At 53.2% G+C, this 15,927-nt stretch overlaps 1 protein-coding gene across 1 annotated transcript in view; it reads right to left on the bottom strand.

Moving 5' to 3' along the window:
- TMEM86A (transmembrane protein 86A) overlaps positions 1-2,232 on the bottom strand; it is a 41,003-nt gene extending 38,771 nt beyond the window's left edge. The window contains exon 1 of the mRNA XM_075325543.1: positions 2,100-2,232. Coding sequence (XP_075181658.1) covers positions 2,100-2,120 — 21 coding nt within the window. The 5' untranslated portion in view covers positions 2,121-2,232. The remainder of the gene's footprint in view (positions 1-2,099) is intronic.
- Between the last annotated feature and the right edge of the window lie 13,695 nt (positions 2,233-15,927).

Genomic DNA, 15,927 nt, shown 5'->3' with positions numbered 1-15,927 from the left:
ATTAGGTGGGGGCTGTGATCTGGGGTGCACACCCCTCTACAGATGCAGCAGCATACATTATCATTAGGTGGGGGCTGTGATCTGGGGTGCAGACCCCTCTACAGATGCAGCAGCATACATTATCATTAGGTGGGGGCTGTGATCTGGGGTGCAGACCCCTCTACAGATGCAGCAGCATACATTATCATTAGGTGGGGGCTGTGATCTGGGGTGCAGACCCCTCTACAGATGCAGCAGCATACATTATCATTAGGTGGGGGCTGTGATCTGGGGTGCAGACCCCTATACAGATGCAGCATACATTATCATTACGTGGGGGCTGTGATCTGGGGGTGCAGACCCCTCTACAGATGCAGCATACATTATCATTACGTGGGGGCTGTGATCTGGGGGTGCAGACCCCTCTACAGATGCAGCAGCATACATTATCATTAGGTGGGGGCTGTGATCTGGGGTGCAGACCCCTCTACAGATGCAGCAGCGTACATTATCATTAGGTGGAGGCTGTGATCTGGGGTGCAGACCCCTCTACAGATGCAGCAGCATACATTATCATTAGGTGGGGGCTGTGATCTGGGGTGCAGACCCCTCTACAGATGCAGCAGCATACATTATCATTAGGTGGGGGCTGTGATCTGGGGGTGCAGACCCCTCTACAGATGGAGCAGAATACATTATCATTAGGTGGGGGCTGTGATCTGGGGGTGCAGACCCCTCTACAGATGCAGCAGAATACATTATCATTAGGTGGGGGCTGTGATCTGGGGTGCAGACCCCTCTACAGATGCAGCAGCATACATTATCATTAGGTGGGGGCTGTGATCTGGGGTGCAGACCCCTCTACAGATGCAGCAGCATACATTATCATTAGGTGGGGGCTGTGATCTGGGGTGCAGACCCCTCTACAGATGCAGCAGCATACATTATCATTAGGTGGGGGCTGTGATCTGGGGTGCAGACCCCTCTACAGATGGAGCAGCATACATTATCATTAGGTGGGGGCTGTGATCTGGGGTGCAGACCCCTCTACAGATGGAGCAGCATACATTATCATTAGGTGGGGGCTGTGATCTGGGGTGCAGACCCCTCTACAGATGCAGCAGCATACATTATCATTAGGTGGGGGCTGTGATCTGGGGTGCAGACCCCTCTACAGATGGAGCAGCATACATTATCATTAGGTTGGGGCTGTGATCTGGGGGTGCAGACCCCTCTACAGATGGAGCAGCATACATTATCATTAGGTGGGGGCTGTGATCTGGGGGTGCAGACCCCTCTACAGATGGAGCAGCATACATTATCATTAGGTGGGGGCTGTGATCTGGGGGTGCAGACCCCTCTACAGATGGAGCAGCATACATTATCATTAGGTGGGGGCTGTGATCTGGGGGTGCAGACCCCTCTACAGATGCAGCAGCATACATTATCATTAGGTGGGGGCTGTGATCTGGGGGTGCAGACCCCTCTACAGATGCAGCAGCGTACATTATCATTAGGTGGGGGCTGTGATCTGGGGTGCAGACCCCTCTACAGATGCAGCAGCATACATTATCATTAGGTGGGGGCTGTGATCTGGGGTGCAGACCCCTCTACAGATGCAGCAGCATACATTATCATTAGGTGGGGGCTGTGATCTGGGGTGCAGACCCCTCTACAGATGCAGCAGCGTACATTATCATTAGGTGGGGGCTGTGATCTGGGGTGCAGACCCCTCTACAGATGCAGCAGCATACATTATCATTAGGTGGGGGCTGTGATCTGGGGTGCAGACCCCTCTACAGATGCAGCAGCGTACATTATCATTAGGTGGGGGCTGTGATCTGGGGTGCAGACCCCTCTACAGATGCAGCAGCATACATGATCCTGAGTCACGTGTCCTGTGTTTTCATCTTGTGACACAATACACATCAGTGGGAGGATTTCTCCACAACCTGCACCCACTGTAAACACTGCAGATGTAACGGTGCCAGCGATCGTGGCGATCACACAACCCTCCGGCATCGCACACAACAGCCGTGACTGACACAACACTAATCAGCGGCACATATGGCAGGAGCCCATGACATGCCCCTCTCCGGGCACACTGCGGGCATACTCACCACAGTAACCGGTGACACCATGGCTGCAGTGCTGGATCCCTGCGACTCGATCCCTCTCGGTGGATCCCTCCAGATCCGCGTTACAATGTATCACTGCGACCACCGCTGATTGTTATTGTATCTTCTTTCAGAATGCTGTGACGTCAGAGCGGGGCGGAGCTAGGTCTCAGAGTGGGGGGAGGAGCCTGCTGCAGGTTTCCAGCTGCAGAGCTCAGGCTTAACCCCTCCGGTACCGCAGGGCTGTCCTGCAGCTGCTCTCCCAGCTGAGTGCAGTGGTGAGGACTGAGGAGACATCACAGCAGCATAGTATTGCAAGGTTTATCAGATCTGCCTCCCCCATAGGAGATGAATACTGGTCCTCTGCACCCTGCTTCCCCCTAGGAGATGAATACTGGCCCTCTGCACCCTGCCTCCCCCATAGGAGATGAATACTGGCCCTCTGCACCCTGCCTCCCCCATAGGAGATGAGTACTGGTGTTCTGCACCCTGCTCCCCCATAGGAGATGAATACTGGCCCTCTGCACCCTGTTTCCCCCATAGGAGATGAGTACTGGTCCTCTGCACCCTGCCTCCCCCATAGGAGATGAATACTGGCCCTCTGCACCCTGTTTCCCCCATAGGAGATGAATACTGGTCCTCTGCACCCTGCCTCCCCCATAGGAGATGAATACTGGTGCTCTGCACCCTGCCTCCCCCATAGGAGATGAGTACTGGTGCTCTGCACCCTGCCTCCCCCATAGGAGATGAGTACTGGTGCTCTGCACCCTGCCTCCCCCATAGGAGATGAGTACTAGTGCTCTGCACCCTGCCTCCCCCATAGGAGATGAGTACTGGTGCTCTGCACCCTGCCTCCCCCATAGGAGATGAATACTGGTCCTCTGCACCCTGCCTCCCCCATAGGAGATGAATACTGGTGCTCTGCACCCTGCCTCCCCCATAGGAGATGAATACTGGTCCTCTGCACCCTGCCTCCCCCATAGGAGATGAATACTGGTGCTCTGCACCCTGCCTCCCCCATAGGAGATGAATACTGGTCCTCTGCACCCTGCCGCCCCCATAGGAGATGAGTACTGGTGCTCTGCATCCTGCCTCCCTCATAGGAGATGAGTACTGGTGCTCTGCACCCTGCCTCCCCCATAGGAGATGAGTACTGGTCCTCTGCACCCTGCCTCCCCCATAGGAGATGAGTACTGGTGCTCTGCACCCTGCCTCCCCCATAGGAGATGAGTACTGGTGCTCTGCACCCTGCCTCCCCCATAGGAGATGAGTACTGGTGCTCTGCACCCTGCCTCCCCCATAGGAGATGAATACTGGTCCTCTGCACCCTGCCTCCCCCATAGGAGATGAATACTGGTGCTCTGCACCCTGCCTCCCCCATAGGAGATGAATACTGGTCCTCTGCACCCTGCCTCCCCCATAGGAGATGAATACTGGTGCTCTGCACCCTGCCTCCCCCATAGGAGATGAATACTGGTCCTCTGCACCCTGCCGCCCCCATAGGAGATGAGTACTGGTGCTCTGCATCCTGCCTCCCTCATAGGAGATGAGTACTGGTGCTCTGCACCCTGCCTCCCCCATAGGAGATGAGTACTGGTCCTCTGCACCCTGCCTCCCCCATAGGAGATGAGTACTGGTGCTCTGCACCCTGCCTCCCCCATAGGAGATGAATACTGGTCCTCTGCACCCTATCTCCCTCATAGGAGATGAGTACTGGTGCTCTACATCCTGCCTTCCCCATAGGAGATGAATACTGGTCCTCTGCACCCTGCTTCCCCCATAGGAGATGAATACTGGTCCTCTACACCCTGCCGCCCCCATAGGAGATGAGTACTGGTCCTCTGCACCCTGCTTCCCCCATAGGAGATGAATACTGGTGCTCTGCACCCTGCCTCCCCCATAGGAGATGAATACTGGTCCTCTGCACCCTGCTTCCCCCATAGGAGATGAATACTGGTCCTCTGCACCCTGCTTCCCCCATAGGAGATGAATACTGGTGCTCTGCACCCTGCCTCCCCCATAGGAGATGAATACTGGTCCTCTGCACCCTGCTTCCCCCATAGGAGATGAATACTGGTGCTCTGCACCCTGCCTCCCCCATAGGAGATGAATACTGGTCCTCTGCACCCTGCTTCCCCCATAGGAGATGAATACTGGTCCTCTGCACCCTGCCTCTCCTATAGAAGATGACTACTGGTGCTCTGCACCCTGCCTCCCCCATAAGAGATGACTACTGGTGCTCTGCACCCTGCCTCCCCCATAAGAGATGAATACTGGTCTTCTGCACCATGCCTCCTCCATAGGAGATGAGTACTGATCCTCTGCACCCTGCCTCCCACATAGGAGATGAGTACTGGTCCTCTGCACCCTGCCTCCCCCATAGGAGATGAGTACTGGTGCTCTGCACCCTGCCTCCCCCATAGGAGATGAATACTGGTCCTCTGCACCCTGCCTCCCCCATAGCAGATGAATACTGGTGCTCTGCACCCTGCCTCCCCCATAGGAGATGAATACTGGTCCTCTGCACCCTGCCTCCCTCATAGGAGATGAGTACTGGTGCTCTGCACCCTGCCTCCCCCATAGGAGATGAGTACTGGTGCTCTGCACCCTGCCTCCCCCATAGGAGATGAGTACTGGTCCTCTGCACCCTGCCTCCCTCATAGGAGATGAGTACTGGTGCTCTGCACCCTGCCTCCCCCATAGGAGATGAGTACTGGTCCTCTGCACCCTGCCTCCCCCATAGGAGATGAGTACTGGTGCTCTGCACCCTGCCTCCCCCATAGGAGATGAGTACTGGTGCTCTGCACCCTGCCTCCCCCATAGGAGATGAGTACTGGTGCTCTGCACCCTGCCTCCCCCATAGGAGATGAGTACTGGTCCTCTGCACCCTGCCTCCCTCATAGGACATGAGTACTGGTGCTCTGCACCCTGCCTCCCCCATAGGAGATGAGTACTGGTCCTCTGCACCCTGCCTCCCCCATAGGAGATGAGTACTGGTGCTCTGCATCCTGCCTTCCCCATAGGAGATGAATACTGGTCCTCTGCACCCTGCTTCCCCCATAGGAGATGAATACTGGTCCTCTACACCCTGCCGCCCCCATAGGAGATGAGTACTGGTCCTCTGCACCCTGCTTCCCCCATAGGAGATGAATACTGGTGCTCTGCACCCTGCCTCCCCCATAGGAGATGAATACTGGTCCTCTGCACCCTGCTTCCCCCATAGGAGATGAATACTGGTCCTCTGCACCCTGCTTCCCCCATAGGAGATGAATACTGGTGCTCTGCACCCTGCCTCCCCCATAGGAGATGAATACTGGTCCTCTGCACCGTGCTTCCCCCATAGGAGATGAATACTGGTGCTCTGCACCCTGCCTCCCCCATAGGAGATGAATACTGGTCCTCTGCACCCTGCTTCCCCCATAGGAGATGAATACTGGTCCTCTGCACCCTGCCTCTCCTATAGAAGATGACTACTGGTGCTCTGCACCCTGCCTCCCCCATAAGAGATGACTACTGGTCTTCTGCACCCTGCCTCCTCCATAGGAGATGAGTACTGATCCTCTGCACCCTGCCTCCCACATAGGAGATGAGTACTGGTCCTCTGCACCCTGCCTCCCCCATAGGAGATGAGTACTGGTCCTCTGCACCCTGCCTCCCCCCATAGGAGATGAGTACTGGTCCTCTGCACCCTGCCTCCCCAATAGGAGATGAGTACTGGTCCTCTGCACCCTGCCTCCCCCCATAGGAGATGAATACTGGTCCTCTGCACCCTGCCTCCCCAATAGGAGATGAGTACTGGTCCTCTGCACCCTGCCTCCCCCCATAGGAGATGAGTACTGGTCCTCTGCACCCTGCCTCCCCCATAGGAGATGAGTACTGGTCCTCTGCACCCTGCCTCCCCTATAGAAGATGAGTACTGGTCCTCTGCACCCTGCCTCCCCCATAGGAGATGAATACTGGTCCTCTGCACCCTGCCCATCCCCATAGGAGATGAATACTGGTCCTCTGCACCCTGCCTCCCCCATAGGAGATGAATACTGGTCCTCTGCACCCTGCCCATCCCCATAGGAGATGAATACTGGTCCTCTGCACCCTGCCTCCCCCATAGGAGATGAGTACTGGTCCTCTGCACCCTGCCTCTCCCATAGGAGATGAATACTGGTCCTCTGCACCCTGACTCCCCCATAGGAGATGAGTACTGGTCCTCTGCACCCTATCTCCCCCATAGGAGATGAATACTGGTCCTCTGCACCCTCACCCCCCATAGGAGATGAATATTGGTCCTCTGCGCCCTGCCTCCCCCATAGGAGATGAGTACTGGTCCTCTGCACCCTGACTCCCCATAGGAGATGAGTACTGGTCCTCTGCGCCCTCACCCCCCATAGGAGATGAGTACTGGTCCTCTGCACCCTGCCTCTCCATAGGAGATGAATACTGGTCCTCTGCACCCTGTCTCCCCCATAGGAGATGAATACTGGTCCTCTGCACCAGCCCTGCTCCCCCTGGTGGGTGCCTGTGGATCCCAGTGGGAGACCTGGATGGTGACTACACAGGCTCCTGTACACATGATGTGACAAACCCCATGAAGTGACTCCTTTGTGACTGACGCGTCTGTTTGTGTTTTCAGCTTTTATTGTTTTGTTGATGTTTTAACCTTTTTATTGATGTTTTTATTGTTCATTGTATTATTTTTATAGTTGCTGATCTCTGTGTGCTGAGTGATCACTGCAGCCACTAGCGGATGAATGTACCGGAAGAAGGGTCCACAAAGGGTTAAAGGGTTATTCCCAGGCCCAAAATGTATCACCGAACAAAAGAAGCGAGCATGAGTGACTGATCGATTGGGGTCTGACTGTTACCCCAAAATATCCCATATCAGGGCTCTACACCCAGAATGGCCACCGCACAGCACTGCAGCAACAATGGCCACCGCACAGCACTGCAGCGACAATGATCGCCGCACAGCACTGCAGCAACAATGGCCACTGCACAGCACTGCAGCGACAATGGCCACCGCACAGCACTGCAGAGACAATGCCACCACACAGCACTGCAGAGACAATGGCCACCAAACAGCACAGCAGAGACAATGGCCACTGCACAGCACTGCAGAGACAATGGCCACCGCACAGCACTGCAAAAACAATGGCCACCAAACAGCACTGCAAAAACAATGGCCACCAAACAGCACTGCAGCAACAATGGCCACCGCACAGCACTGCAGAGACAATGGCCACCACACAGCATTGCAGAGACAATGCCACCACACAGCACTGCAGAGACAATGGCCACCCCACAGCACTGCAGAGACAATGGCCACCAAACAGCACTGCAAAGACAATGGCCACCAAACAGCACTGCAGCAACAATGGCCACCGCACAGCACTGCAGAGACAATGGCCACCACACAGCATTGCAGAGACAATGCCACCACACAGCACTGCAGAGACAATGGCCACCCCACAGCACTGCAGAGACAATGGCCACCAAACAGCACTGCAAAGACAATGGCCACCAAACAGCACTGCAGCAACAATGGCCACCGCACAGCACTGCGGAGACAATGGCCACCGCACAGCACTGCAGAGACAATGGCCACCGCACAGCACTGCAGCGACAATGGCCACCGCACAGCACTGCAGAGACAATGGCCACCGCACAGCACTGCAGCGACAATGGCCACCACACAGCACTTCAGAGACAATGGCCACCGCACAGCACTTCAGAGACAATGGCCACCGCACAGCACTTCAGAGACAATGGCCACCGCACAGCACTGCAGCGACAATGGCCACCGCACAGCACTGCAGAGACAATGGCCACCGCACAGCACTGCAGAGACAATGGCCACCGCACAGCACTGCAGAGACAATGGCCACCGCACAGCACTGCAGAGACAATGGCCACCAAACAGCACTGCAAAGACAATGGCCACCAAACAGCACTGCAGCAACAATGGCCACCGCACAGCACTGCAGAGACAATGGCCACCACACAGCATTGCAGAGACAATGCCACCACACAGCACTGCAGAGACAATGGCCACCGCACAGCACTGCAGAGACAATGGCCACCGCACAGCACTGCAGAGACAATGGCCACCAAACAGCACTGCAGAGACAATGGCCACCACACAGCACTGCAGAGACAATGGCCACCACACAGCACTGCAGAGACAATGGCCACCAAACAGCACTGCAGAGACAATGGCCACCAAACAGCACTGCAAAGACAATGGCCACCAAACAGCACTGCAGCAACAATGGCCACCGCACAGCACTGCAGAGACAATGGCCACCACACAGCATTGCAGAGACAATGCCACCACACAGCACTGCAGAGACAATGGCCACCGCACAGCACTGCAGAGACAATGGCCACCGCACAGCACTGCAGAGACAATGGCCACCGCACAGCACTGCAGAGACAATGGCCACCGCACAGCACTGCAGAGACAATGGCCACCGCACAGCACTGCAGAGACAATGGTCACCGCACAGCACTGCAGAGACAATGGCCACCGCACAGCACTGCAGAGACAATGCCACCACACAGCACTGCAGAGACAATGGCCACATCACAGCACTGCAGAGACAATGGCCACCGCACAGCACTGCAGAGACAATGGCCACCGCACAGCACTGCAGAGACAATGGCCACCGCACAGCACTGCAGAGACAATGTCCACCGCACAGCACTGCAGAGACAATGGCCACCGCACAGCACTGCAGAGACAATGCCACCACACAGCACTGCAGAGACAATGGCCACAACACAGCACTGCAGAGACAATGGCCACCAAACAGCACTGCAGAGACAATGGTCACCACACAGCACTGCAGAGACAATGGCCACCAAACAGCACTGCAGCAACAATGGCCACCGCACAGCACTGCAGAGACAATGGCCACCACACAGCATTGCAGAGACAATGCCACCACACAGCACTGCAGAGACAATGGCCACCAAACAGCACAGCAGAGACAATGGCCACCAAACAGCACTGCAGAGACAATGGCCACCGCACAGCACTGCAGAGGCAATGCCACCACACAGCACTGCAGAGACAATGGCCACCGCACAGCACTGCAGAGACAATGGCCACCGCACAGCACTGCAGAGACAATGGCCACCGCACAGAACTGCAGAGACAATGGCCACCGCACAGCACTGCAGAGACAATGGCCACCGCACAGCACTGCAGAGACAATGGCCACCGCACAGCACTGCAGAGACAATGGCCACCACACAGCATTGCAGAGACAATGCCACCACACAGCACTGCAGAGACAATGGCCACAACACAGCACTGCAGAGACAATGGCCACCAAACAGCACAGCAGAGACAATGGCCACTGCACAGCACTGCAGAGACAATGGCCACCGCACAGCACTGCAGAGACAATGGCCACCGCACAGCACTGCAGAGACAATGGCCACCGCACAGCACTGCAGAGACAATGGCCACCGCACAGCACTGCAGAGACAATGGCCACCGCACAGCACTGCAGAGACAATGGCCACCACACAGCACTGCAGAGACAATGGCCACCGCACAGCACTGCAGAGACAATGGCCACCACTATTCTGCTGGTGCAGACATACATACATCACATTACTGATCCTGGGTTATATCCTGTATTATTATATTGTACAATATTTACATTGCATGTATTTGCTGTGCTACAGGCAACCTCCGAATTTAAGAAATATCATGTCCTGAAGCTCAATGCCCTCAGACACACCAAGAGGAACTTATCCTTGTAATGTAAAGAGCTGCAAAACCTGCGCTCATCTAGAGACCAAAGACCGGATACAGATCCCTAACACTAGGAAGGACATTCATATGTTCCTCTTCCAACGTGGTGTACTTGATCCTGTGCACTATATGTCCTATTGGGGGTCTTTATGTTGGAGAAATAGGACAGAGAATGAGAGCAAGGATGAGATCTCACCGGCGCACAATTACAGACAAAAAAAACCCATTTACCTGTGGCCAAACATTTCTGTGCTTCAGGACACAACATAAACCACATGAAAGTTGTCATATTAAAAAGCAACTTCAGATCACAGAATCATCGCAGGGTCCGGGAATACAAATTCATTACAATGTATAACTCTGTCCACACAGGAATAAATCTGTCAGGAGGATTTATGACCCACTACAGAACTGAGTCTGCTCCAGAGGCTGCGAGGGCACCAGACCTCTGATCCTACATGGATATTGGGATAATAAAACTCACACCACTAATCAAAACTAATTAAGGATTCACTTTCTAAGCTTTGAGTTTGTTTATTTAAATGTCCATGTATTATATCGCCTCTGCTCTGTGTATATATTTGTGTTTCTTCAGATATTTTGTTATACCTGATGAAGGGACCTGAGAAGTCTCGAAAGCTCGCTCTGTAACATCATTCATTTTATTTTAGTTAGCCATTAAAAGGTATCACAACAACAAGATTATAATTTTGTTTCTCTAACTGAGAGCAATCAATAATTACTGATCCTGTACTGCTCCTGAGTTACATCCTGTATTATACTCCAGAGCTGCACTCACTATTCTGCTGCTGCAGTCACTGTATACATACATTACATTACTTATCCTGTACTGCTCCTGAGTTACATCCTGTATTATACTCCAGAGCTGCACTCACTATTCTGCTGGTGCAGTCACTGTGTACATACATTACATTACTGATCCTGTACTGCTCCTGAGTTACATCCTGTATTATACTCCAGAGCTGCACTCACTATTCTGCTGCTGCAGTCACTGTATACATACATTACATTACTTATCCTGTACTGCTCCTGAGTTACATCCTGTATTATACTCCAGAGCTGCACTCACTATTCTGCTGCTGCAGTCTCTGTATACATACATTACATTACTGATCCTGTACTGCTCCTGAGTTACATCCTGTATTATACTCCAGAGCTGCACTCACTATTCTGCTGCTGCAGTCTCTGTATACATACATTACATTACTGATCCTGTACTGCTCCTGAGTTACATCCTGTATTATACTCCAGAGCTGCACTCACTATTCTGCTGGTGCAGTCACTGTGTACATACATTACATTACTTATCCTGTACTGATCCTGAGTTACCTCCTGTATTATACTCCAGAGCTGCACTCACTATTCTGCTGGTGCAGTCACTGTGTACATATATTACATTACTTATCCTGTACTGATCCTGAGTTACATCCTGTATTATACTCCAGAGCTGCACTCACTATTCTGCTGGTGGAGTCACTGTGTACATACATTATATTACTTATCCTGTACTGCTCCTGAGTTACATCCTGTATTATACTCCAGAGCTGCATTCACTATTCTGCTGGTGCAGTCACTGTGTACATATATTACATTACTGATCCTGTACTGACCCTGAGTTACATCCTATATTATACTCCAGAGCTGCACTCACTATTCTGCTGGTGCAGTCACTGTGTACATACATTACATTACTGATCCTGTACTTACCCTGAGTTACATCCTGTATTATACTCCAGAGCTGCACTCACTATTCTTCTGGTGCAGTCACTGTGTACATATATTACATTACTGATCCTGTACTTACCCTGAGTTACATCCTATATTATACTCCAGAGCTGCACTCACTATTCTGCTGGTGGAGTCACTATGTACATACATTACATTACTGATCCTGTACTGATCCTGAGTTACCTCCTGTATTATACTCCAGAGCTGCACTCACTATTCTGCTGGTGCAGTCACTGTGTACATACATTACATTACTTATCCTGTACTGATCCTGAATTACATCCTGTATTATACTCCAGAGCTGCACTCACTATTCTATAAGTAGTCACTGTACAACTTGCATAACAGGGTAAATTTGGTACCTTCTAAAAAACTCAATACAAATACATTAATGTCTAAACCGCTGACAACAAACGTGAGTACACCCCTAAGTGAAAATGGTCAATTTGTGCCCAAAGTGTCAATATTTTGTGCGGCCACCATTATTTTCCAGCACTGCCATAACTCTCTTGGGCCTGGAGGTCACTAGAGCTTCACAGGAGCCGCTGGATCCTCTTCCATCCTCAATGATAACATCACGGAGCTGGTGGATGTCAGACACTATTCGCTCCTCCACCTTCCATTTGAGAAGGCCCCACAGATGGTCAATAGGGTTTAGATCTGGAGACGCTCGGTCGGTCGAGCACCTTTACCCTCAGTTTCTTTAGCGAGGCAGTGGTCATCTTGGAGGTGTTTGGGGTCCTTATTATGTTGGAATATGATGGGAGGGGATCATGCTCTGCTTCACTATGTCACAGGACATGTTGGCATTCATGGTTTTCTCAATGAGCTGTAACCCCCCACAGCCAGCAGCACTCATGCAGCCTAAAACCATGACACTCCACCACCATGCCTGACTGTAGGCAGAACACACTTGTTTTTGTTCTCCTCACCTGGTTGCCGTCACACACACTTGGCACCATCTGAACCAAATAAATTTATCTTGGTCTCATCTGACCACCGGACGGTTCCAGTAATCCATGTCCGTAGTCTGCTTGTCTACATCAAACTGTTTGCTGCTTTCCTGTGCACCATCTTTGGAAGAGGCTTCCTTCTGGGAAGAAAGCCAAGCAGACAAATATGATGCAGTTTGTGGCGTATGGTGTGAGCACTGACAGGTGGAGCCAACCCCTGTAACCTCTGCAGTGTGCAGTGCATGGCCTGAGCACTGACAGGCGGACCCCCCACCCCTGTAACCTCTGCAGTGTGTGATGTATGGTCTGAGCACTGACAGGTGGACCCCCTCACCTCTGTAACCTCTGCAGTGTGCGGTGTATGGTGTGAGCACTGACAGGCGGATCCCCCACCCCTGTTACCTCTGCAGTGTGTGGTGTATGGTCTGAGCACTGACAGGTGGACCCCCCAGCCCTGTAAACTCTGCAGTGTGTGGTGTGTGGTCTGAGCACTGACAGGCGGACCCCCCACCCCTGTTACCTCTGCAGTGTGTGGTGTATGGTCTGAGCACTGACAGGTGGACCCCCCCCCACCCCTGTAACCTCTGCAGTGTGTGGTGTATGGCCTGAGCACAGACAGGTTGACCCCCCACCCCTGTAACCTCTGCAGTGTGCGACGTATGGTCTGAGCTCTGATAGGTGGACCCCCACCCCTGTAACCTCTGCAGTGTGCAGTGTATGATCTGAGCACTGACAGGCGGATCCCCCACCCCTGTTACCTCTGCAGTGTGTGGTGTATGGTCTGAGCACTGACAGGTGGACCCCCCAGCCCTGTAAACTCTGCAGTGTGTGGTGTGTGGTCTGAGCACTGACAGGCGGACCCCCCACCCCTGTAACCTCTGCAGTGTGCAGTGTATGATCTGAGCACTGACAGGTGGACCCCCCACCCCTGTAACCTCTGCAGAGTGCAGTGTATGATCTGAGCACTGACAGGTGGACCCCCCACCCCTGTAACCTCTGCAGTGTGCAGTGTATGATCTGAGCACTGACAGGTGGACCCCCCACCTCTGTAACCTCTGCAGTGTGCAGTGTATGATCTGAGCACTGACAGGTGGACCCCCCACCCCGTAACCTCTGCAGTGTGCAGTGTATGGTCTGAGCACTGACAGGCGGACCCCCCACCCCTGTAACCTCTGCAGTGTGCAGTGCATGATCTGAGCACTGACAGGTGGACCCCCCACCCCTGTAACCTCTGCAGTGTATGATCTGAGCACTGACAGGTGGACCCCCCACCCCTGTAACCTCTGCAGTGTGCGGCGTATGATCTGAGCTCTGACAGGTGGACCCCCCACCCCTGTTACCTCTGCAGTGTGCGACGTATGGTCTGAGCTCTGATAGGTGGACCCCCACCCCTGTAACCTCTGCAGTGTGCAGTGTATGATCTGAGCACTGACAGGTGGACCCCCCACCCCTGTAACCTCTGCAGTGTGCAGTGTATGATCTGAGCACTGACAGGTGGACCCCCCACCCCTGTAACCTCTGCAGTGTGCGGCGTATGATCTGAGCTCTGACAGGTGGACCCCCCACCCCTGTAACCTCTGCAGTGTGCGACGTATGGTCTGAGCTCTGACAGGTGGACCCCCACCCCTGTAACCTCTGCAGTGTGCGGCGTATGATCTGAGCTCTGACAGGTGGACCCCCACCCCTGTAACCTCTGCAGTGTGCAGTGTATGGTCTGAGCACTGACAGGTGGACCCCCCACCCCTGTAACCTCTGCAGTGTGCAGTGTATGGTCTGAGCACTGACAGGTGGACCCCCACCCCTGTAACCTCTGCAGTGTGCAGTGTATGGTCTGAGCACTGACAGGTGGACCCCCAACCCTGTAACCTCTGCAGTGTGCGGTGTATGGTCTGAGCACTGACAGGTGGACCCCCCACCCCTGTAACCTCTGCAGTGTGCGGTCTATGATCTGAGCACTGACAGGAGGACCCCCCTCCCCTGTAACCTCTGCAGTGTGCGGTGTATGATCTGAGCACTGACAGGAGGACCCCCCTCCCCTGTAACCTCTGCAGTGTGCGGTCTATGATCTGAGCACTGACAGGAGGACCCCCCTCCCCTGTAACCTCTGCAGTGTGCAGTGTATGATCTGAGCACTGACAGGAGGACCCCCCACCCCTGTAACCTCTGCAGTGTGCGGTCTATGATCTGAGCACTGACAGGAGGACCCCCCTCCCCTGTAACCTCTGCAGTGTGCAGTGTATGGTCTGAGCACTGACAGGAGGACCCCCCATCCCTGTAACCTCTGCAGTGTTTAGTGTATGATCTGAGCACTGACAGGAGGACCCCCCCCCCCACCCCTGTAACCTCTGCAGTGTGCGGCGTATGGTCTGAGCACTGACAGGTGGACCCCCCACCCCTGTAACCTCTGCAGTGTGCGGTCTATGGTCTGAGCACTGACAGGAGGACCCCCCTCCCCTGTAACCTCTGCAGTAATGCTGGCAGCACTCGTCAATGCCTCTCACTTTCTCAATTTATGCCCAAAATCAGATACAATAGTTAACATGACCAAGTAAGAAAACTGAATACTAAAAGACATAAACACATGACACATTGCCTCCTTCTGCTGCCTCAGCATCTGCAGATGTACAGTAAATACCGGCATTTATTGAGCTGCTCAAACTGGACGTGAATTGATAATTAGGAAGCTGGGGGATGGTCCGACCGCTCTAAAAATATACGTCCTTCATTCTTTGTCTGTGTTCTTGGCCAAAAATACTTGAACATTATTGCATGTTTGTCCTTGTACAAAGAGCAAAGTGTCAGGCCGTCCGCTTAATGGATTGCCAGTAAAAAAAGGAGCCGGTGCTTAGATTTAAGAGGGCTAGGGACAATTAATGCAAAACTCTCCCAAAAAATGGAGTGCAACTTACTAAGTTATATTTTGTGCCACCTCCTCGGTAGAAATCAGAGTGGCTCATACACAGGAGAACGTGTCTTGCAAGTACCTGCCTTACCCCTTTATTGGATGAGTTATAAACAGTATCGGTGAATTCAAAAGGGTCAGTGGGTGCTCTCGTCCACTCGCCTTGCTGTCTTCAGAAAGACCGACCGGACTAGGGCTCTTCCCCCTGAACACTCGCACTCCTTCCCCTTGGGTAGAACACTACTCAGAAACACAAGGTGAGGGAACCACACATTGGTAAGACTTTATTGGGTCACCAACAGGCAAAAAACATTTTGTATATTCCTAGCAAGAACACAAGATGGTACAAGCAACAGAGTCTCACCCTTTCACTGGCCCACCAGGGATTAGAATCTTCGTGACTTTAGGATTTCCAAGACCAACTATCTTAATTAGCAGCCCCCTTTTTGGCAGGCACCCACTAAGACG

This window comes from Anomaloglossus baeobatrachus, chromosome 10, assembly GCF_048569485.1.
Source record: "Anomaloglossus baeobatrachus isolate aAnoBae1 chromosome 10, aAnoBae1.hap1, whole genome shotgun sequence".
NCBI lineage: Eukaryota > Metazoa > Chordata > Amphibia > Anura > Aromobatidae > Anomaloglossus > Anomaloglossus baeobatrachus.
This window is presented reverse-complemented; position numbering and strand designations above follow the sequence as displayed.